The sequence below is a fragment of the Mus caroli genome, unplaced genomic scaffold (genome assembly GCF_978045245.1).
Source record: "Mus caroli unplaced genomic scaffold, Mus_caroli_1 scaffold_4, whole genome shotgun sequence".
Classification (NCBI taxonomy): Eukaryota; Metazoa; Chordata; class Mammalia; order Rodentia; family Muridae; genus Mus; species Mus caroli.
The window spans coordinates 104,977,093-104,999,528 of NW_028227259.1; the positions used below are offsets into that span (position 1 = coordinate 104,977,093).

Here is a 22,436-nt window from a genome sequence, read left to right on the forward strand (position 1 = left end):
GGGGAGCACCCTGTAAGGGCTACGGGGATGAGTACAGAGTAACTTCACAGTGCTCAGTGGGGAGCACCCTGTAAGGGCTACAGGGATGAGTACAGAGTAACTTCACAGTGCTCAGTGGGGAGCACCCTGTAAGGGCTACGGGGATGAGTACAGAGTAACTTCACAGTGCTCAGTGGGGAGCACCCTGTAAGGGCTACGGGGATGAGTACAGAGTAACTTCACAGTGCTCAGTGGGGAGCACCCTGTAAGGACTACGGGGATGAGTACAGAGTAACTTCACAGTGCTCAGTGGGGAGCACCCTGTAAGGGCTACGGGGATGAGTACAGAGTAACTTCACAGTGCTCAGTGGGGAGCACCCTGTAAGGGCTACAGGGATGAGTACAGAGTAACTTCACAGTGCTCAGTGGGGAGCACCCTGTAAGGGCTACGGGGATGAGTATGGAGTAACTTCAGAGAGATAGGATTTGAGTATTGAGTTGACACTAGAAGTATGTTAACACTTTCATACAATGATGATAACACATCAGTTAGGACACACAGGGTTCTGGTAATTTTGGTGCAAACTGATGGGAGAAATGAGGGTGACGGCTGAGCTTACAACGCAGCACCACAGACGCAGCGCCACAGCCACAGCACAAGTCAGCACGTGTGTCAGTCGTTAGCACGTGTCAGCAAGAACAAGACACCGGGGAAAAGCTAAGAAAACAGTGAAAGATGTGAGCAAAAAGCCAGGCTGGGTGCGCTGAGAATTCTGAGCAGGAAAACAATGTACAGGAACACAGGAATAGGAGAAATGGGTTATCAGTGGGATGGTTCGGCAGTTACAGGCGACGGTAGACTTAATCACCCAGAGCACCTTCTAAAAGCTCATCCACAGCTTTTAATGTATAATTAAAATACACATTTCATTTACATGGGGGATTTTCAATAATAAGATACATATATAATAAATAAGTCAAGTTAAAAAACACACATCAGACAGCTTCATGGGGTTTTTTCTTTTGGAGACAGGGGCTCATGCAGCCCAGGCTAGCCTCCAACTCTCTGTGTAGCTGAAGCTGATTTCTGACCCTCATGGCCCGTCCTCTGTCTCCCGAGTGCTGGGTTACAGTGCTCACCACTGCGCAGTTTACAACCCTCCGGCCTTTTCTTCTGTCTTGGAGGTACTGAGGATTTATCCCAGGGCCGGAGGCATCTCAGGCAAATGCCCTAGCTCAGACTTATGTCCCCATCATGGCTTCCTGCCCTTTCAGAGCTGGGACCCCCAAGCCCAGGGAGGTCTGCAGGCAATCTCAGTAATTCTTCTGCTTCTCCTTGCAGTGCCTCTGCCTTCTCATGCAACAGCATCTGCAATGAAAAACCCAGTCATGAGGCCAAATGTACCTGGCTAGAGAGCTGCCAACATTTTATGTCTGCTAAAACCCGAGTTCTGACACACAGATGGCTAACGCTGGGCCTGAAATAGTGAGACTGAAAAATGCCCACTTTACAACCAGAGTAAATGAAGACGAGGTATTCTGCTAAAAACCATTTTAGCTGATCACAGCGTTCAGTGCACCAAAAATAAAGAGCTTTCCTACACTCAACGATTTGTTTCACAGAAGACTCAGGCACTTAAACAAAATTTATAATCTATAAAATTTCAGAAAATTTTGCAAAAATTTAATTAGCTCTTGAAACTGTTATCCTTTACATATGTATTTAATTAGCTCTGCCAACTGTTTCATTTAGCATGTGCTTTTCAAAGCCCATCAGTATTGCAGAAAGAAAGTTTTCCTAAGGCGCCTACAGAAACATGATCGGATCTATCATCCTTTTCAGTAAAGCGCCTGTGGTGAACGTCACTGGATCCGTTATCCCCCCCCCCCCCCCATCGGCTTCCTCTCTCCTGTCACTTTCCCTCCTGTATTTTTGTTTTAATTAATTAGTTAATTAATGTATATGGGTGTTTTGTCTGCATGTATGTGAATACACCATGATTCTTGGAGGCCAGAACAGTTGCTCACATTGCTAAGACCGGAGATGCTGTGATGGCCATGAGGGTGCTGGGAGTGTGAACCCCAGTCCTCTGGAAGAGCAGCCAGTGCTCTAACCACTGAACCACCTCTCCAGCCCCCTTCCTACAGTTAGTTTTTGAGGTAGGATTTCACCATGTAGTCTAGGCTGGCCTTAAATTTGAGATCTTCCTGTGTCAAGGAATATGCATGCAATATGCATATGCAATATGCATGCTGTCATGCCTGGAAATATGGTTAATTTCAAACACAGCACACAAGAAAGAAAGAACTCCCAAGCACAGTGCGCAGCCTGTGTGCTGGGCTGCCTTCAGTTCCCTCTGGCAGGGGCAGAGGCAAGGGCATCCCTACCCATCCAAGAACACCTCGGCTACTGGGACACAGTCCATCGTGGATGCTGTATCCATAAATACTCCAAATGTCTCCATCACAGATCACTGCGACAATCAGCTAAGGCCATGCTTGTGTGTGAGCACCACTCAGCCCCATGAGCAGGAGGTTCTTTTTAGCAGTTCTTTTGCTTCACGTTCGCGAATGACTATCTCAGTGAGGGCTTCTAATGCTGCAACAAAACACCACGACCAAAAGGCAACTCGGGGAGGAGAGGGTTTGAGGGCTTACACTTCCACACTGCTGTTTATCACCCGAGGAGGCCAGGCAGGGGCTCACACAGTGCGGGAACCTGGAGGCAGGACTGATGTGAAGGCCATGGAGGGGTGCTGCTTACCAGCTCGAGCCGCTTGCTTTCCGGACCACCAGCCTAGGGATAGGACCACCCAAAAGGGCTGGGCCCTTCCTCAACAATCACTAAGAAAATATGTAATAGCCTAATCTTACAGAGGTATTTTCTTGATGGAGGATTCCCCCTTTCAGATAACTCTAGTTTGTGTGGCAAGTAGACATGAGACCATCTAGCACAATAACATAACAATGGAGTTTTAAAAAGCTAAGCAATGCCGGGCAGTGGTGGCGCACACCTTTAATCCCAGCACTCGGGAGGCAGAGGCAGGTGGATTTCTGAGTTCGAGGCCAGCCTGGTCTACAGAGTGAGTTCCAGGACAGCCAGGGCTACACAGAGAAACCCTGTCTTGAAAAACAAAAAACAAACAAACAAACAAAAGCTAAGCAATGTACACACTTGTGACCAAGGACATAATACCAGATTGCTGTAATGGCTTCACCTACACAAACAGAACAACGGCAATCTTGAAATGGGGATGGAAGAGAGCAAATATCCTGAAGCCATGGAACTCAACAAAGAAAAGAGAAACTCCTGCTTTAAAACTGTGAAAAGTATAGCCAGAAAGAACGGGCTGGCTCCAGAGGGCAGCGTGCATGTATGGGTGGTAGAAATCTCCAGAGGTAAAATTTAACCTCAGCCCACTGCGATGGCCTTGGGAATGCCCCTGTCAGTGAAGAGCTTGCAGGTACGAGACCGAAGGGGGGCACACTGGAGAGGACTCCCAGAAGAGAGCTACAAGACGGCCTCAGAACGTTAATATTTAGGGTCTCTCTCTCCTCAGGAATCCTGTGTCAAAAACAGGAAATCTGTGTACCCTGGGCCTTTTTGTTTTAAGTGTGTTTGATGAGTCTGGATGCTTGCTGCATGTGTGTCTGTGCACCCTGTGTGTGCAGTGCCCTCAGAGGTCAGAGGAGGACATCAAATCCCCTAGAACTAGAGTCACAGAGTGCTGTGAGCTACACACATGTTTTTGGTAACCATAAACCGTTATTCGATGCGAATCGCTTCGCTCGGATATCTCATCACGATGCTACGGTGTATCTTTGAGGAAGGCTTGCTCACCTTGGCCGAGGAAACAATCTGCCTGGCTTGCCGTCTGGACAGATGATCAATTGTCTTCACCAACACTTCTGGGTTGGCATTGGCTAAGTGCATGATGCTTCTGTAACCCGCATTATATAACTGTTTTGCTCGACCCTAAAGTTTTAAAGAAATACTATGAGTATTTGGGATTATTAAAAAAGAAAAAAAAGCCCCACATGCAACAGATAGGAAGAGACACAGACAGTAATGCAAATGTGAGGAGGTAACCCAGCAGAACACTGCAGAGCTTTGAGGATATGTTTGGACTCTAATCTGAAAGGTACTGAGGGGAGGGAGCTTTCCACAAGGTGTAAGTTGGCTGCTGGGACAAAGCCAGGGAAGGGAACCCAGTCAGGCATGCCTGTGTGCACGCACTTTCTACGTAGAATGAAAAGCAGAGGACAGGAAGGACTGAAGCTGATGCATGCTGCTAACACTCGACTGAGGGTCCTTTCTCCCCACTGTCTCCTGCCATCCGTCCATCCATCATCACTGCACTGGGTACAAACTGACAGAGAGTAACTCTTTTCTCCAGTGGAGAAAGAGGAGCTATGGTTGAGTAGCAGGGTACACGTCCTTGGGGGAGAGGAGAGACCAAGTTCTCATACGGGAGATCTTTCATCGTACCCACTTCTCAGACATAGTGGCTTCCTGGGAGGCCGTGGCATCATTTGATTTAAAAAGAAGGAAACGAGAAGTCGATCTGATCTGGGATCAGCTGAGTCTCCTGTCTGGGAAGGTCTAGAAGGACTGACTGATCCTAGCATAGGGCCCACTTTCTGTTGTCTGCCAGCAAGCAGCCCAGGCCGAGGAGGTCAGAGGGGAGCCAGGCAGTGGCAGCGCACGCCTTTAATCCCAACACTCAGAGGCAGAGGCAGGAGGAGCTCTGACTTTGAGACCAGCCTGGTCTGAAGAGAAAATTCAAGGACATCCAGGGATGCAAAAAGAAACCCTGTTTCAAGAAACCAAAGGAGTTTGGGGGTGGTAGAAGGAGAGAGGAAGAGGTCTGTGGAAAGCAGGGATGGGGCTGCTCTGCCGGCCCACGTGGAAGCCTGGGCTCTTCTACACCTCCTTCCCTTGTTCTGAGACACAGGTTATTTTAATTCACAATGCTTATGGCCTTAGCGCAGGCTTGCTCCTCACTGGCTTCTAACTGATATCAACCCGTTCACACTGTTCCACGTCTGCCGGGCTGATGGCTGCTTCTCCTCAGTTTCACACACCCACCTTCCTGGGTGTGGTAATCTTCCTGCCTCTCACTCCCAGAGTTCCTCTCTCCTGCAAGTCCCGCCCACTCTCTCCTGCCAGGCCACCCAGCTCTTTACTGAGCACTGATGATTTTACACAGTGCACAACCGAGACTATCCCCGCATGCCCAACTCTGCTGTTTCTGACTGCATCTACCCAGCAGCTGCCGCCACTGTCCCTTGCTGCTGCTGAAACCCAGCTTCCTCAGTCTTCACGTGGGGATCAGCAGCTCTCCGGGAACTGCTCGGGGTTCAGTCTCAGGACCAGCCAGCAACGCAGGCCCATGTGTCAAGTCCTCTGTTTCTATGTGCTGATTCCATCGGTTCTGTTCCTCCACAGGACCTGGAACAGTAGGACTCTTTCTAGAACCTACCACGCAGTAACACTTCAGAAGACCGTAAAACTTGTTTTTCTGTTAGAAGACATGAACTCAGTTAGGGAGGCGGGATGAGGCTGACCTCTAAGACCCCGGTCACTTCCATGAGAGGGATTAGCTCCGCCTTCACACAGTACGTCAGTTTCTTGGTGAGTTCCACCAAAAGGGCTTTGTAAACCCAAAATTCCTCCAGCTCCTGAGCAGACAAAGATACATCAGTGTAAGTTCCGTATTTTATGTAAGTTACATACTGAGCTGCAGCTTAGAGGAGCGAGGGCTGAGGGAGATAGAGCCTCACAATGGCAAGGAAGCACGGGGACCTTGGGAGCTTTTGGAGAAGGAAAAAAGACTGAAAATTAAGAAAAAAGTTATTTCTAATCAAAATTTCAGAAGTGTCTGTACAGTTCTGTTTGTCGAGTGACTCTAAACAGTTGTTACTTGTGGGAGTTAACCCAGAGATGAAGTATTAAATAAGGACAGTCACATGCAGCGTGGCAGTCAACAAAGCCCTTAAGCTAACGAGAACAGGAGCTCTGAGTAGGGCATGACAAGTGGCTGGAGGATATCACATCAGCCTGTCTGTGTAAGATCCACGCGTGGCTCCGGGTTAAGTGCATGTGACACAAGCTTGAGCACCCACAGAAAAGTCGTGTGCGGCTCAGTGGCACGCACCTGTAGCCCCGGGGGCACTGTGTGCTTGTACACGGGTGTGCAGCCAAAGTGGTAAGCTCCAGGCTCCGTGAGAGACCCTGTCTCACATCCGCACTGACAGCGGTATGAAAGACTCTAGACCAACTGCCACATGGCTGGCACTGCGCTGCCCTGGTGGCACAGGCCCTTCCACCACAGAGGAGGAAGAATGTCACTAAGTTTTCACTACTAATCCTGGTTAGAAATCATCTCCACTAGCACAGCTGCTGAGCAGAACAGAGTTATAGAGTGAAAATATACCAATGACCCTTCATTAGCACATACGGCACAATTAGTTATTAACATTCGTAAACTACAGAGGTTTAATATAGGAAAGAAAATTGAAATTAAAACCTGGTTAGCGGTGTGTGGTGGTGCATACCTTTAATCCCAGCACTCAGGAGGCAGAGGCTACCATACACACATACACACATGTATATATATGATATATAAAATATATAACATATATAAATAAAATATTAATTTTACCATCATGTATATACACCTATCATGTAGAGCCTATGTTTGACGTAGGGCTGCCTGCCCGACACCAGAAGTAAATGTGTATGTCCCCGTGGCTGTCCAGAAGACGTGGGACTGAGCAGTCCCGTGGCCGCTGACGGACTCGGGTAACTGACCTAACCCTCATCACTCCCGAGAGTCACCAGAAGCCAGGTTGTAAGGAATAGCCTGGAACCATCGGCCCTGGTCCTGAGAACAGGCGGGCTCTGCACTTCCCACTGCTGAAGCGTTTTAGCTGACTTGGGAATTCCTGCATCGTTTCCATAAGCTCAACACAGTCTTCAGGTAAAAAGGCAGAAACCAAGGAAGGCTTTAAATAAAGCTGCGTGCTCCGACAGAACACAGTGACTCAGCAGGGAGGAGAGAGGCTTTCAAGCTTACCAGGGTTAACGTGAGAAGACACCACTTAACTGATTACCTCACAGAAATGTAACACACAGGAGGAGAAGGAGGCAGCTCCCGTAAGCAGGTTCTGTATGTATCCTCGGGGCAGGTTAAACTTCTCAGACACACTCCAAACGTTGGTCTCTTTCAGCAAAGAATAAAGCACAAACGACAGGTAGAGTCTGTTGACAACATTCTTGTCCACCTTCTATAAAGACACAAAAGGTGTCCTAAGTGGGTGGGGCTGCGGCTGTGGGGACAGAGGCAGCACAGAGCCCCTGGCCAGCCACAGAGGAGACAAGGTCACTTGTCTCTGTTCTGCAGAGGAGAGCAGATCGAAATGCTCAAGGCCAGCAGCCGGCCCTCACAACCGTGACAGCTTGGGACGAGGGCCTTGGCAGATGCAGTTAGTTCAGGACCTGTAAATGACGCCAGCCAGGATTTACCACGGGCCCTGAACTTGCTGACTGGAATCTTCATAAATGAGGACAGGACAAGGAGATGCAGAAGTCAGTGAAAAGCGAGCTCGGGTCAAAGAGATCACGTGTGAGCCAAGGAGCTGTCACACCCGAGCCACACAACTAGGAGGGAACATGGAGGCTTCTCCTTGCAGACTACCCAAGAAGCCAGGGTAGCCTCCCAACTGGGAGGAATTGGGTCGGCCTCACATATGCTGAGGGGATGAGAGGCATGGAGGCTCCTGGGCCCCCAGATAAGCAGTAGGGACCAGGAACCATAACAGTCAGAGGTATTCCTTCACGGGAAGAGGTGTAGAATCTCTTCTACATCCAGAAGGCTGGGAGTGATGTGTGTAACAGTCCGGTGACCTCTGAGCTTCTTGTTTTCTCGTCACTCTGTAGGACCTGTCTTTATGGCAGATGTCACATGTACTTCCCAAAGCCCTTCGGTGTATTCATGTTGTGCACATGGGACTGAGCTACTTATTACCGGGAACATTTGTACCAAATTGTGCTGTGCTTAAATATGCCTAAAATAAAAGACTCGGGACCAGACTCTCAAAGTCTGAACCAATATGGGCTACTTAGTTGTGTGGAATGGAACGACCACACAGCTCTGTGTGTGGATTCATAGTCTGCTGGAAGTTAGGGAGAACTCCATACCGTGCGTGTGTAAACTGCATTGGCATGTGAGTTAGACAAACACACGTAACTAAATGGTGGGCTTGTCTATACTATAAGGGAGTATGCTATGGTTTCCCCGTGGTCGTGATAATCAGTGTTCCCAAAGCTGAAGTAGAGAGACAGGAAAAGACTTCCCGTGGCTGGCAGTCTCTGTTCTGTGGTCGGCTTTTGCCTGTGGTGCTAGTGATCTTGTGCAAAGAATGCCATCACTAGCATCAGGGTCACGTAAGAGACAATTTCATAGATGTATCTGAAAGGAAAGGAGTCTCAGAGTGCATCACGGGTTGGCATGACGGGATGCCTGCCCTCCTAGCACTTGAAGGCCCAGTAGGAAATCAAGACCTGAGCCACACAGCAAGTCCCTGTCTGAAAATGAAAACATAAATAAGATAGGAAGAGAATATTGAGATAAAGGCTATGTATCAGTGGATTTTGAATTACAGATTCAGCATGTATATAATGGACCATCCTTTTAAAAGCATTGAGCTGAAAAAGCATATTGAATTCTGGGTAGGCAAAGATAGCTTTTTAATTTGGCATTTTTAATGTGCTTTTACCATTAACTATAAATTGAGTTAATGTAGACTTTGCTTAGAATGTAATTCCAAAGCCAGTTAAAATGACAGAATTATTACATGGCGGGATAGATGTCTTAATGACAATTACAAGCTTTTGTAAGAAATATCAATAAGAAGAGGTAGGCTGGTGAGATGGCTCTACAGTTTAAAGCACTTGGGCAAGGTGACCACCTGAGCCTGATGCTGGAACTGTGTAAAGGCAGAGGGTGGGGGTGGGGGGAGGGTTTTTTTTTTTTTTTTTTTTTTTTTAAGACAGGGTCTCACTGTGTAGCTCTGTCTTGCCTGGAACTCACCATGTATGCCAGGCTGGCCTTGAACTCAGAGATCAACATACCTCTACCTCCCACATGCTGGGAAACAAAAAGATCAAGTCAGTAGGGAGATGGTAGAAGGACACTCAGTTTCTCAAATGACTCTTATTTAGGAAATAAGAAAGACACGGCACCTTTCTGATGGCTTGTCCTGCTGCTTTCTTCCCGATAAAGCTTTCGGAGACTCCGAGAAGAGCGGCTACATTCTGCTCTGCCGGGCTGAGCTGACCAAACTACAGGGAGAAGGGATAAACAATGAAAGCATGCAACTGCAGCCTTCAAAGTCTCACTCCAGCCTACAACAGGGTTAAGTCTGAGGTCACAGCGCTTTAATGGACGACATTTATAAATATTACAGAATTATCGTCATAAGCAGAACAATGCTCCGTCAACCGCGGCTACACACGTGGTGGCGCCACAGTTCCATGGCCTGGTGACGGCACAGCTGTCTGGCTGCGTAAGCATGTGCTGACGAGCGAGCATGCCTCGATGCATCTCTCAGAACACGTGTCCACCACTAGGTAGCACATGGCTGTACATGAAGACTGTGCCGTGAGTACCTTTCATGGACTGTGACTGTGTTTAGTTTTACAGTAAGCCAGAAGAGGGAAAAGACGGGAAGGGTCTGAAAGTAGCTGTGCCACACAGGGCTTGAAAAACTTATGTAAGGACTGAAAATGACACTATAGAAATTAATTTCCTGAGACTAAAAAGCTGTAGACTGGGGGTTTAAGGGTGTGTTTTCAAAGTAGAAGACACACACTTATTATACACAAGGCTTTGGGTTCAATCTTTAAAGCCATGGGAGTGTGGGAGGCCAGCCACTATTTTTGCCTAACACGATCCTGCGTATTCATTCAGCCAGACTGTTCACAGGAAAACATCACGGTGTGTTATTACTCCACCAGCTGGTTTTCTTACACACAGGGCCAGCTCTCCTGTATGACTGCTGTAAACTACGTGCCCTCTGCGGGCTGGAGACGGCTGAATTAGTGAGCGCTGCTGCACAGGCATGAGGGCACCAGCAGTCTCAGCCATGTAAAAAGCCGGGTGTGGGAGCCCTGGATTCTATCTCTCAGCACCGAGATTGGAGCCAGGCAGATCCCTGGGGCTCATTTGCCAGTTAGCCTAGACTAAGTGGTGGGTTCCAGGTCCCAGTGAGAGATCCTGTCCCCAAAACAAGGTGGATGGCTCTGGAGGAATGACACCTAAGCTTGACCCCACATTCATGTACAAACATGCACACCACCTGAACACACACATACACACAAATAAATAGTTTTCAAAACCTGAAAGACATATATACATTTGTGTGAATGCAATAAGTCCCAGAGTTTTGTACAATTCATATACAGTAGCCTGAGCAAGGAAGAGAAAGAGACTCTGGGCGACAAGAGGCCCAATTCCAAATGTCCACCAGGTCACGTGACAAGACTTCCAGAGAGCTCTAAGCCCAGGAGACCTGTTCTCTCACCTGCCTGAAGTACACCATCCAGTCAGGCTCAGACTGAGCAGCCAGGTCATAGGGCGTGGTTAGGTAGACCAGATGAAGAAGGCTCTCCAGTACAAGTCCTTCCAGACCTTTCTTCAAGTCTCTGTACAGAGTGTCACAGTAGGCCACATCAATGGCTCCTGAAGAAACACAAAACACAGGGCACTCTCTCAGCCAGGCATGCTGTGCATGTCTGTCCCAGCCACAGCTACACAGCAAGCCTGCGGCCCCCTGACTTGCGGGAGACCCAGTACCCAAACCCACTTCGGGTTAGCTTGAATTTAAGAAGTAGATCTAACTTCTCTGAGTGTTACTCTCCTCAGCGTTAAGGGACAATAAAGCAAGCATGACTGAGTCACAAGTAAGAAAACACACTGTGAAGATCTGGGCTTTGTTCATTGGAATAATTCCAGTACAAATAACATGAATGCATGTGAAATATACAAAGATATTATAATATTGGTGTGCTTGCACCTGTGGTATTATAATGCAATAAAACCCAACACTTTCTGTGACTGAGAATTAACAAAGACTGGCTTGCTATTCTTGTTTGCTGAGGAATTCAGTGAAGGCCGCATGCATGAATATACACCTGAATATAGTTCAGTCCTAAATTAAACCCCACCAGGAATTCCTCAAATTCTCTTATTTTTAATAGTTTTGGAGGTTATTTTAATAGTGTGCATCAAATTTTAGACAGTTCTGATACAACTACTCTATTTTTGGTAATCTGGTTAAACAAACAAACCAACCATTTCAACGTGTACTCAAAATAAATTGAGACACTGTTTATAAGTCATGTGGCTATTTATAATCATAAAAATCACAAGCAGTGCAAATGTTCATAAATAAAAAGATGGTTAAATAATCTATGTTCCAGCCCTATTATGGATGAGTACAGCATGAAAGGAGCGTGCTTCTGGACTCTTAGTGCAAGCCCACAGATGATCTCTGTCAGCTGCTTGGAGGCTGAGGCATGAGGACTGCACAGTCAAGGGCTGCCTGGACTACAGTAGACCGGCTAGCTTGGTCAACTTAGTGAAACTCACATTCAAGAATAAAGAGAGCTGGGGACGCAGCTCAGGGGCCCTGGGCCTGTGGTATTTTATACATGAGCATGACTTCAGATGCCATCAGCCAGGGACACGCTCCTTGTGTAAACTCTGCCATTTGATGATCTGGTCATTCTGAGCCACAGTGAGGCATGTGGTCAGCGTGGCCTGCTGGGTTATGAGGTGGGCAGATGTGACTGCAACAGCAGATCCTGAACTGGGAACACTGGAGGCTCCCCAGGACTGGACTGGGACAGGTGTGTGGGCTTCTGCTAACATAATCCCGAGTGTGTGTGTGTGTATACATGTGCACATGCACATGTGTACAGGAGGATGTCACTCCCCTCGTTAATTCTTTGGCTGAACCAAGGACTCACTATATGGCTAGGCCGCTGGTCAGCAAGCTCCGCGGGCCCAGCTGTCTCCACCTCCTTCCTGCTGGGATGGCAGGCGCATGCGACCAGGCTCAGTCATGCCTGGCCTCTTATGTGGGTGCTGGGAGTCTGAACTCAGGTTGCTCTTTATGGTTTTACTGACTTTACTGAATGAGACGTCTCCCTAACCTAAGGTTTTTTGTTTTTGTTTTTTTTTTTAAAAGAGCAGATAGTTTTCAATGAGTAAATTACTCATTAAGGAATAAACCCTTCCTGGATAACCAAGGCTACGCAGAAAAACCCTGTCTTAAAAAAAAAAAAAAAAAAGCAAATTTAATTAATTAATTCTCTGTTCAGATACAATCTATAGTTTAAGCAAAAAGCAAGCTCCAGAAATACTTACAACAGTAAGTATTTGTTTAAAACAAAATTTGAATCTGTCTACAGCATGGCCTGCAAGTTGAATCTATCTACAGCATGGCCTGAGAGTTGAATCTGTCTACAGCATGGCCTGCGAGTTGAATCTATCTACAGCATGGCCTGCGAGTTGAATCTGTCTACAGCATGGCCTGCGAGTTGAAGTGAAAGACTGAGACAGGCTCTGTGCTGCTGCTGAGGGTGGGAGCGGGAAGGAGGCAAGGCCAGCTTCCCTCTACTGTGCACTTGCTTACAATTCTAAGTCTATTCAACTTCTGAAAGCGGACATAGCTCGTAAGAGTAACGCTTCTAATATGAAATCACAAATCCAATATAAAGAAAGAAAATCACTTAACTCCTACTGTTTCCAATGCATCCCCTTAGAAAATACTGAGATTTAGGCAAACTTACCCTTAAAAGAAGCTTGGCCCAGTTTTGTAATCCGGAAGTGACACTCTAACCCCTCATTGTCACCACGGCTGTCTTTCTGTAGAAGTCCTTTCTCTGCCAGGTGTTCAAGAGCGTCAACAGTTATTTCCCAGAGACTTTTTTCTTTCAATAAAATCTTTTGCTGAACACCAAAAAATGTACCATTCATAAACTGATATATGTCACCAAGACTTGCTGCAATCTGAAAGAATCCAGGACATCACTGGGACTTAGTTCATCACTTAGTTTAAGGAACAAGATTATTCAAGTTCATATCTTAAAGCTATTTGAAGAAAAAATTAGCACAAAGTCTACAGTATTAAAAATTAACAGGAAAAACGACTGAAGGAAAAGAGTTCTCATGTTCATACTTTTTATACACATTTTCCAGGATACTAATTTTTTTAAAAGATTTTATTATTATTGCTATTATGTTTTGCTTTGTTTTGAGACGGCTTCTCTGTGTAGCCCTGGCTTTCCTAGAACTCACTTTGTAGGCCAGGCCGTCCTGGAACTCACAGAGATCCACCTGCCTCCGCCTCCTGAGTGCTGGGACTGAAGATGTGCGCCACCCTGGCTTCTCTTTATTATTTTCAGTTGCATGCCTGTGTGTGGTGAGGCAGCTGCTTGTAGACAGCAGAGGTGTAGGATCCCCTGGAGCTGGAGTTAGAGGTGGTTATAGATCACCTGGTATGGGGTCTGGGAACTGAAAGTGGGTCCTTTGCAAGAACAGCACCAGGTCTTAACTCCTGAGCATCCTCCCTCCCCAAAATGCTGTTTGGTTTTTTCATTATTCCCCAAGCTGTGCTCTGTTCCACCTCTCCAGCAGAGTCCCTCAATTCCATTCAGACTTTTTCTGGAATCCTCTTCACCCACTTCTCCATACTCACGGAGATACTTTAGCTCTAAAAACCACATTAAACATAATAAAGAAACATGGAAAACACAGCTGAGGGAATCCAGTGTGCCGGCAGCAGGCAAGGAGGTGTTTGGCAGAAGGGTTTGCTAGTGATCGCTCAGTCTCTGCCTTCTGTCTGGGCTCCACTCCGCTTCCTGTCCTTACGCGTGTCCTCCCCACAGCCCATTCATCATTTACAACTGACAGCAGTGATCCTAATACCCTGCACTTGGTATTCAGATGTAAAACACTCAGGATGAGAACTCACTTTTATTAGCCAATTTCCCCCCAAATCAGCATGTTATATTAAAAAAGGACGGATCAATAGCTCTCTCTTACAATTTTGATGATACTTCAACAGGAATATTTAAGTAGTCATTTTATATTAAACCAATATAATGCTCCACAATAAAGTATTATGGAGTAGTCATTTTTGTATTGCTTCTCCCTTTTATTAACAATCATTCTTAATACTCAAGCTCAAAGGCACTTATAAGATATTGAGCTGATGTTCAGTTTGTGGATCATTAAAGTACTCCAGCCTCCGTGGGGATTTGAATGAGAAGGTCCCCGTGGTCTCAGGCATTTGGTGTCTAGATGGTCGCGCTGTCTGAGTGGGGCCTTGCTGGAGAAGTACATCACTGGGTGGGCTTTGTGGCTTGTATGCCACACCCCATTCCCATTCAGAGCCTCTGCTTCTTGCTTGCAGTTTGAGATGTGAGCTCTCAGCCTCCAGCTCCAGTGGTCATGTTGGCTAGCAGCTGTATCCTATGCTAGATGATGGACCCTAATCCTCTAGGAACTATACCCAAACGAACTCTTCCTTCTGAAAGTTGTCTTGGTCATGTCAACAGTCATAGGAAGTAACTGGTGTAGTCCCTGTAGCTTCTCTCCTGACAGTGGAAGTGGCCCACGGCAGACAGCACTGATGCCTGACCCGATCTGTCCACCTGTCTTCAAGTCATCTTTCCACTCCTCTCTGGAAAGCTTAGCCATGATTTAAACCTAGGCAAGTTTCTGTCTATCCTTGGACACGCCCAAAGTCAAGTTTGTTAAAAGTATTTATTGGCTGATAACCAAATGTCAAGCACCTTGTAAGGCACTGGGACTCAAAGGTCAACAGATAGGAATGTGAGCCCTGAGTTTTCGGGGCTCTTAAAGCAGGGGTGCTTTAGTAGCTGAACAACAGTAACAAAGCCGTGACCTCAAGCTGACCGGTGCTGTTATAGGGAAAGAAGGCAGTTCTGTAAATAACAGACTGCCTCAGAGGTGTAAGGAATGTAGCCTCGGCAAGCTACAATTAGGCTAGGAGCTGCAGCTGAGGGGGACCGACTAGAAGGGGAGGGGGTATACTGAGCGTGAGGCTGGCTGAGCATGGGGCTGGGTGGGGACCATTAAGATACCAGTGCACCTCACGCTAGAGAAATGAAAACGGAAAGCCAGGGTTTCTGGAATAAAGTGCGAGAGGCCAAACTGGAGAGACAGGCTGCGGCCACATTATCCGGACACCCCGGTGAGAAATTTGAGGTTAATCTTTGCTTTTTTTTTCCTGGGTTTTTGGTTCTTTCAGACCAGGTTTCATGTAGCCTGGCTTGCCTTCAACTTCTGATTGGTCTGCCTCTACTTCCCAAGTGCTGGGACTACAGGTATGTGCATTAATACCCTAGTTTTGGGGTTTAATTAATAATAATAATTACTATTTTTTAAAGAAACAAGAGTCTTATTAGGTAGCCCTAACTGCCTTGGAATCACAAAAACCTTCCTGTCTTCCAAGCGCTGGTATTAAAGGCATCATGGAACAGCCTTCGGTTGTTTTACGTTTGGTTTTTTGGTTTTTCTAAACAGTTTTTTTAAACAGAGCCCTGGCTGTCCTAGACTTGCTTTATAGACCAGGCTAGCCTTGAACTCACAGAGATCTGGCTGCCTCCGCCTCCCAAACACTGGGATTAAAGGCCTGTGCCACCACCCTCTAAATGCTTGGGTTCAATTTTTATGGCAAGAGGAAACCACAGCCAAGTTTAAGTGGAAGGAGTGATTCGCTCACGTTCTGTAATTATTCTGTGTGAAGCACTCCTTGGAGGGAATATGGCAGGTTAGACAGTGGATGGAGGGAGACCACAGGAGACAGAAAGTGCAGATTCAGGCATGCAGTACAGGTCTGCAGTCAAGATCAGCCCACAGCTCTATGCTTCTATTTCAATATTTGTAAAACAGAAATTACATTCAGTTCAAGGACTGAAGATAAAACATCAAGTGTTTTGGCAGGGTGCCTGAGACATGGCTGTGATAAATGACCGGGAACTCCCTGAATCCCATGATGTAACTGCCACATCCTCTTCCTGGAGTTACCTTCTCTTCCTGTCCTCTTGGGTCTCTAGGGATGCTCACCTCTGTCCTCTTAGCCCCTGGCCTCAAACTGAACAAGTCACAAGTCTTGGTTGGTATCCGAGCCAAGTTCTTACAAAGTCTCTATGAGGACTGTTACATCTCTGATGGCTAACCATGCTCTCCTATTACCCCCAACCAATACCATATGGCTCGGGGCAACTGTTTCCATCCAAACTGGAACTCTTCAGTTTTCTTCCTCAGCATTGCAGGGTGCAGCCTGCTGATGACTACCTATGTCATAGCCCTTCTCCAGCATTACAGGGTGCAGCCTGCTGACGACTACCCACATCACAGCCCTTCTCCAGCGTTACAGGGTCCAGCCTGCCGACTGTTACCCATGTCACATTAAGCTTTTTTTCTTGCTTTCTACTCTAAATACCTAGTGTGGCTTATCTCCTTCTTCTGTATCAAATCCGTGTCTCTCCTTCAACCTCGTTGCGTTTATTTTCTTCTTTAGACTTCTAGTGTGTCAGGTAACACTGTAAGGATTATTACCATCCGTCTGCAAGGTACTAAAACTTGTGATATCTCTGTTTCAGTTATGTCTCACATTTTACTTCCATGTTCATACTAATGAGGACAAGCCATATGACAAGCTTGTAGTTTTGCAGTTAGAAAAAAGTGAAATTCAAACTCTGGCTTTTACCACTTTTTGTTGTTGTTGTTGTTGTGACTAACTGTACTTTAGGCACAAGGACACAATTTAACTTAAAAATAAGTCTAAAAGAGATTAATCAATAACTCTTAAAAAAAAAAACACTTTTTTTTTTTTCCTCTTGGTTTGTTGAGACAGGGTTTTTCTGTGTAGCCCTGGCTGTCCTGGAACTCACTCTGTAGACCAGGCTGGCCTCAAGCTCAGAAATCTGCCTGCCTCTGCCTCCAAGTGTTGGGATTAAAGGTGTGTGCCATTACCACCCAGCTCATTAGTCTTCATACTTGATCTCTAAGATTCTGTTTTCATGTTAGTAAACCTGTCAGAAGTTGAAAATATTGTAAGTGAAAATGCACCCACTACAGTCAGCCTTCAGAGCCTCACTGTTTGGTAACATTCTCCTCCGTAGAGCATCAGCCCTTCATGTTTGCAGATCTGGGGCTTACTAGCCCCAGCTCTGGGGTGGTGGGATTGTACCATACGATGGCAGGCACACCTCCCTTCTCGTGTGGGCAGAGGTGATGGGCTGTCGAATTTCTGGATCCACTGTCTCATGGCTTCCACAGTACTGTCTTCTATAAACTAACTTCAGGTAGGTATCAATTATTATCTCATTTCTTACATTTCCTCTACTGAAGAGTTAAAAAGACCCAGATTCAGAGTCTTTTAAAAAATAATTTATTTTTATTTTAAGTACAGTGTTTTGCCTGCATGCGTATCTGTGTAAGGGTGTTGGATCCCCTGGAAGTGGTGCTATAGACAGTTGTGAGCTGACAGATGGCTGCTGGGAAGTGAACCCAGACCTTCAAGAAGTACAACCAGTGTACTCTTATTTGCTGAGCAATCTCTCCAGTTCCCAGATTTAGATTTTTTTAAAATGTCAAAGATTGTTCTCTTTCATATTACATTAGAAGTTACCATTTTTTTCATTTTATAATTTGCCTGAATTTTTAAAAATCTCTATTGTCTCAGGTAATACTCATCATAAGAAAATCTTTAAGAAATACCTTCAGACCAATTAAGGAAAGAAACAAACTCTGGATTCCCTTGGTGAACTCCTCAACAAGATGGCTGCAGCAGCTTTCCAGTGGTCCGTTTATTAGATCCAGGACCTGTGAAGGTTAAAGCAGTATCTGTCTGTGCTGTTACTCAATCTAAACAGTGTTCTACATAAAGACCTCACGCTTCGTAACATTCCTGGACGCCCCAAACTCCTCCAAAGCCAAAACAAAACCAAATCACAAAAACCCAAAGGAGCGAGAATTAACAGACGTTCTGTAACATCGTTATAGAACGATGTCTGAAATATCAAAGTATCTGAGCCACTCTTCCTGAGTCTTACTGAGCCAGGAGGATGTAGGAATGCTGGCAGTTAGATTTTAAGTGGTGTTCGCATGTGAGTGTGGTCCAGCAGAGCGAGCCTCACCTGCTGCTTGTCCTTCTCTTGCAGCAGAAGGATGCTCTCCCCGGCAGTGTCTATCCCAGCGCGGCCAGCCCTGCCAACCATCTGCTTGTACTGATTCCTCTTTAAGAACGTGTTAGCCACATAGGGAGCTCGTAAAATGACTCTACGGAAGGGATAAAATTAAAGTGATCCTCTACATCCAACTACTTTTTATTTTATTTATTTGTTTTTTAGATTTACTTATTATTATATCTAAGTACACTGTAGCTGTCTTCAGATGTACCAGAAGAGGGCGTCAGATCCCATCACGGATGGTTGTGAGCCACCATGTGGCTGCTTGGATTTGAACTCAGGACCTTCGGAAGAGCAGTCGGTACTCTTAACCACTGAGCCATCTCTCTAGCCCAGCAACTACTTTTTAATCCAATTCCATTTTACTGGTTTTATTAAGTGTAATGACACATTTATGTAAAACTGCACCTACACACTGGATCTTTGATGTCCTAGGTCCTTACATATATTACCCATAGTTCTTACAAAATGCTTAGCAATACCCTTATTTTCCTTTCTTAAGAAGAAATGGCTGAAGTTCAGTAGTGGCTTCCCTTAAACAGCAAATGAGGAAATGCCGGAGCCATCGCTTGAACTCAAGCCTCCGCAGCTGAGAGGCTTGTGATCGGCTATAGCAGTGCTCTCCATGGCTTCTTGATTTGATACCTCGGAACTGAGAGATTTGGTCTTGTACCACCACCTCCATATGCTACCGTATGCTACTGATTTATGAACTGATATTATCTTTAACTATAAGGCACTGCAGATTTCAACTGGCTTTAGTCTACCAAAACATCAATTTCAATTCTGCTCAGGTATAAACAAATCCCTAGTCAGCTTTTCTCTTCAAGGGCAATTGAAGACTCTATTATTTGCCTACATTGCCGACTTCCTTATTTATAAATCTCAACAGCCTATGTAGATTGGTGAAAGCTTGAAGAAAACAAAATGGTGAAAAAGTAAGAGAACACAGAAAAATGGCTGCATACAACAAATACAGTAAAGAATTGGGAAAATTGTAAACAGTATCCACAGAAAATTCCAGAGGGAATCATATCCAGTGTTTTCAAGCAGACTTCTACAAGAAGTATATCAGAATTTTTGAAAATATAAAATGCATTTAAAATCTAAAGATGTAATGAATAAACATAACTAAGAGCTAGTTTGCTCTGTCCCAACACCCCATGTGTACTATTGCCACTGTATTCATCCCACGTCCTTTTACCTCATCCCACTTCGCTAACCTTCTACTTCTGGGTCTTTAAAAGAAAACAGATTTGGGGGGCTGGTGGTACTTGGGTTTGAACCTAGAACTTTCTAGTTGTTAGGCAAGAACTCTGCACTATACTGTCTTCCAGCCCACTAAAACTTGAATTTTATATGGAAGGTAAAATTGGAGAAAAAGAGCTGATAAGCTGTAACTACACGTCTTTATCCCAGGCTAGCCTAAGTCATAAGAGAAGAGAATGAAGCTCATGAAGAGATGGAATACAGAAATGACCAGCAACAGCTCTGAGACAAAGAAACGGAGCTCAGGATGGAGCCTCCCACCAAGTGCCACACCCTAACAAAAGACAGTGAACTGGGATTGCAGGGATAATATGAGCAGGCTGCCTGGGCTCCAACTTGGCTTTGAAACTCATTTATTTGATATGACATTCAACAAGCTATCTATCTACCTATCTATCATCTTATCTATCTACCTATCTACCTACCTACCTACCTACCTACCATCTATCATCTTATCTATCTACCTACCTACCTACCTACCTACCTACCTACCTACCATCAATCTAGTTTTTCTTTTTGAGACAGGGTTTCTCTGTGCAGCCCTGGCTGTCCTGGACCATACTCTGCAGACCAGGCTGGGCTTGAACTCACAGATCTGCCTGTCTCTGCCTCTTGAGTGCTGGGGAAGTTCATTATTTTACAGATTTCAATTGAATAAAATATTGGTCATAAATCATGAAGGCTGATTAAATGAATGCACATTAATCAGTTAGGTGCCAGGTGTGGGAGCTGGTGATGTGGGGACAGGAGGGAAGGACACACAGACCATAATAAGCACTGTTACTCACTCAGGAAAATGGAAGGGTACAGGGGAAAGTGCAAAGCTGCAGGAGCGGCTGGCTCAGTGGCATGGCACAGGCCTCCAAGGCTGACAGCCTGGCTCTATCCCCAGGACCCACAAGGTGGACGGAGAAAACCAACAGACTCCTAACCCTGAAGCTCATCTCTGACCTCCACAGTCACACTGCGACATGCACGCTCCTCTACCTATTTATTATATATGATATCCTCCTCTATTTCTATGAATATAGAAAGAGAGCTTTGGGATAGCAGAGAACTACAGGCCCACACAGACACAAAGCTGCTTCCATGCTGGGAATGGTGGTGCAGGCTTCAATCCCAGCAGGTGGAGGCAGGGGGACCTTTGTTTTAAAGGCAGGTCTACATGGTGAGTTCCAGACCAGCCAGGGCTACACAGTTGTGACTCTGTCTGTAACTAGATAAATAAATATACATGAATGTGGAGGGGGAACAGCATAACTAATGACTATGTCACTGAGACGGAAGACTGTATATCTACCAGAAAAACATTCTATTTAATGTTCATAAACATTTTGTGAACATAAATTATTTGCTAGAGCCCCTCTCCCCCTCAAGTAATAAGTTATAAAGAGAAGTCAATTATACAGTTTTCTACTGTTCGGTAATATCCGAAAAGGCGACTTAGGGTCTGACCTTTAAAGAGTCTGTGGAGGTTGGATATGCTCAGCCATGGGGAGTGGCACTACTAGGAGGTGTGGCCATGTGGGAGGAAGTCCATCACTATGGGCTGGGCTTTGAGGTCTCCTAGAGCTCAAGCTCTGTCCAGTATGGAAGAGAGTCTCCTCCTGGCTGCCTTCTGATCTAGATACAGATCCCGCCTGCATGCTGCCATGCTCCCACCATGGTAATAATGGACTAAACCTCTGAAACAGAAAGCCAGCCCCAATTGAATGTTGTCCTTCATAAGAGTTGCCTTGGTCATGGCGTCTGTTCACAGCAGGAAACCCAAACTGAAACAAAGCTATTCCGTTCATGCCAGGTGGCAGTGGTGCAGGCCTTGAATCCCAGCACTTGCGAGGGAGAGGCAGAGGGAGGTGAATCTCTAAGTTCCAGGCTAGCTTGGTCTACAGAATGAGTTTCAGGACAGCCAAGACTACACAGAGAAACCCTGTCACACACACACACACACACACACACACACACTAATGCACTCAGATGGCTGTAATCAGCCCATTCCCTGTGAATTGAACACAGGTCAAGCAAGGTTCTAGCCACTGAACTCCACCCCTGACTGGCTTTGCAAATCAGTTCATAACATTTCAAGGCGATCTACTAAATGAACTCTCTCCGTCTCGTCAAACCTTCCCAGAAGTAGATTCAGATCTGATACCCCACGAGACGTGCCTCTAATTCCAGCTCTAGGGAGGGGGCTGAGGCGGGACTCCCTCCAGTTGGACCCTGTCCCACAGGGAGAAGACACAGACAACCAAACACAGAAGAGAGGGGGCCAAGAGGAAGGGACCTAGTGCCAGGAAAAGTGGCTTTTCATTAAGACATTAAAGGAAATAAACCCACCAACTCAGCGGAGGATAGCTTACCTCCGTGCGGGCAGATTGACCCCTGCTGCCAGGGTGGACGTGCAGGTCAAGAGACAGAGCACGCCTATGGAGTAAGCCTCCTCCAGAAGCCTCCGCTCATCGCTGGTTAAACCACTGTGGTGATAGGCAATGCCGAAAGGGACAGTGCGCTTCAGGACAGGACACACTTTACCATGGCCGACATTCCTCAAGCTTTTAATCACTTCGCATTTTTCTTTCTCTCTGTGGTTTAGATAGTCCCTAGAAAAAAAGATCCATCAGCCTGGGATTGGGGGGACGGCTCAGCAGTTAAGAACGCCGACTGCTTTTCCAGAGGATGGGGGTTCAGTTCCCAGCATCCACATGGCACCTCACAACCAGTTTTAGGGGATCCGGTGCCTTTTAGTGATCTCTGAAGGCATCAGGCATGTACATGGTGGGTGTGTGTGTGCATGTCATGAATTATAGTTGAAAGTGCTTACCATTTTCCTTTAATACATCATGTTAACATCCATTTTGGTTATATATTACTTCTATCAGTATAAGTACACAAAATG

General features: G+C 46.0%; 1 protein-coding gene across 7 annotated transcripts in view; it reads right to left on the minus strand.

The window, feature by feature from the left end:
• Nucleotides 1-882: 882 nt before the first annotated feature.
• The window catches only part of Helq (helicase, POLQ like), a 39,464-nt gene continuing 17,910 nt past the window's right edge, over nt 883-22,436 (minus strand). For 4 of the 7 annotated variants that reach the window (XM_085836923.1, XM_021163368.3, XM_029477506.2 and 1 more), the window contains 10 exons: nt 21,901-22,140; nt 18,221-18,362; nt 17,802-17,906; nt 12,839-13,058; nt 10,567-10,724; nt 9,227-9,325; nt 7,096-7,269; nt 5,548-5,661; nt 3,821-3,955; nt 884-1,348 (listed from right to left, as the gene is read on the minus strand). In XM_085836923.1, the coding sequence (XP_085693049.1) occupies nt 1,211-1,348; nt 3,821-3,955; nt 5,548-5,661; nt 7,096-7,269; nt 9,227-9,325; nt 10,567-10,724; nt 12,839-13,058; nt 17,802-17,906; nt 18,221-18,362; nt 21,901-22,140 (1,525 nt within the window). In that variant the 3' untranslated portion in view covers nt 884-1,210. Of the gene's footprint in view, nt 1,349-3,820; nt 3,956-5,145; nt 5,432-5,547; nt 5,662-7,095; nt 7,270-7,304; nt 8,454-9,074; nt 9,132-9,226; nt 9,326-10,566; nt 10,725-12,838; nt 13,059-17,801; nt 17,907-18,220; nt 18,363-21,900; nt 22,141-22,436 lie in introns of those variants that run through there. The other 3 variants (XM_085836924.1, XM_085836925.1, XM_085836926.1) reach the window with 3 other exon arrangements.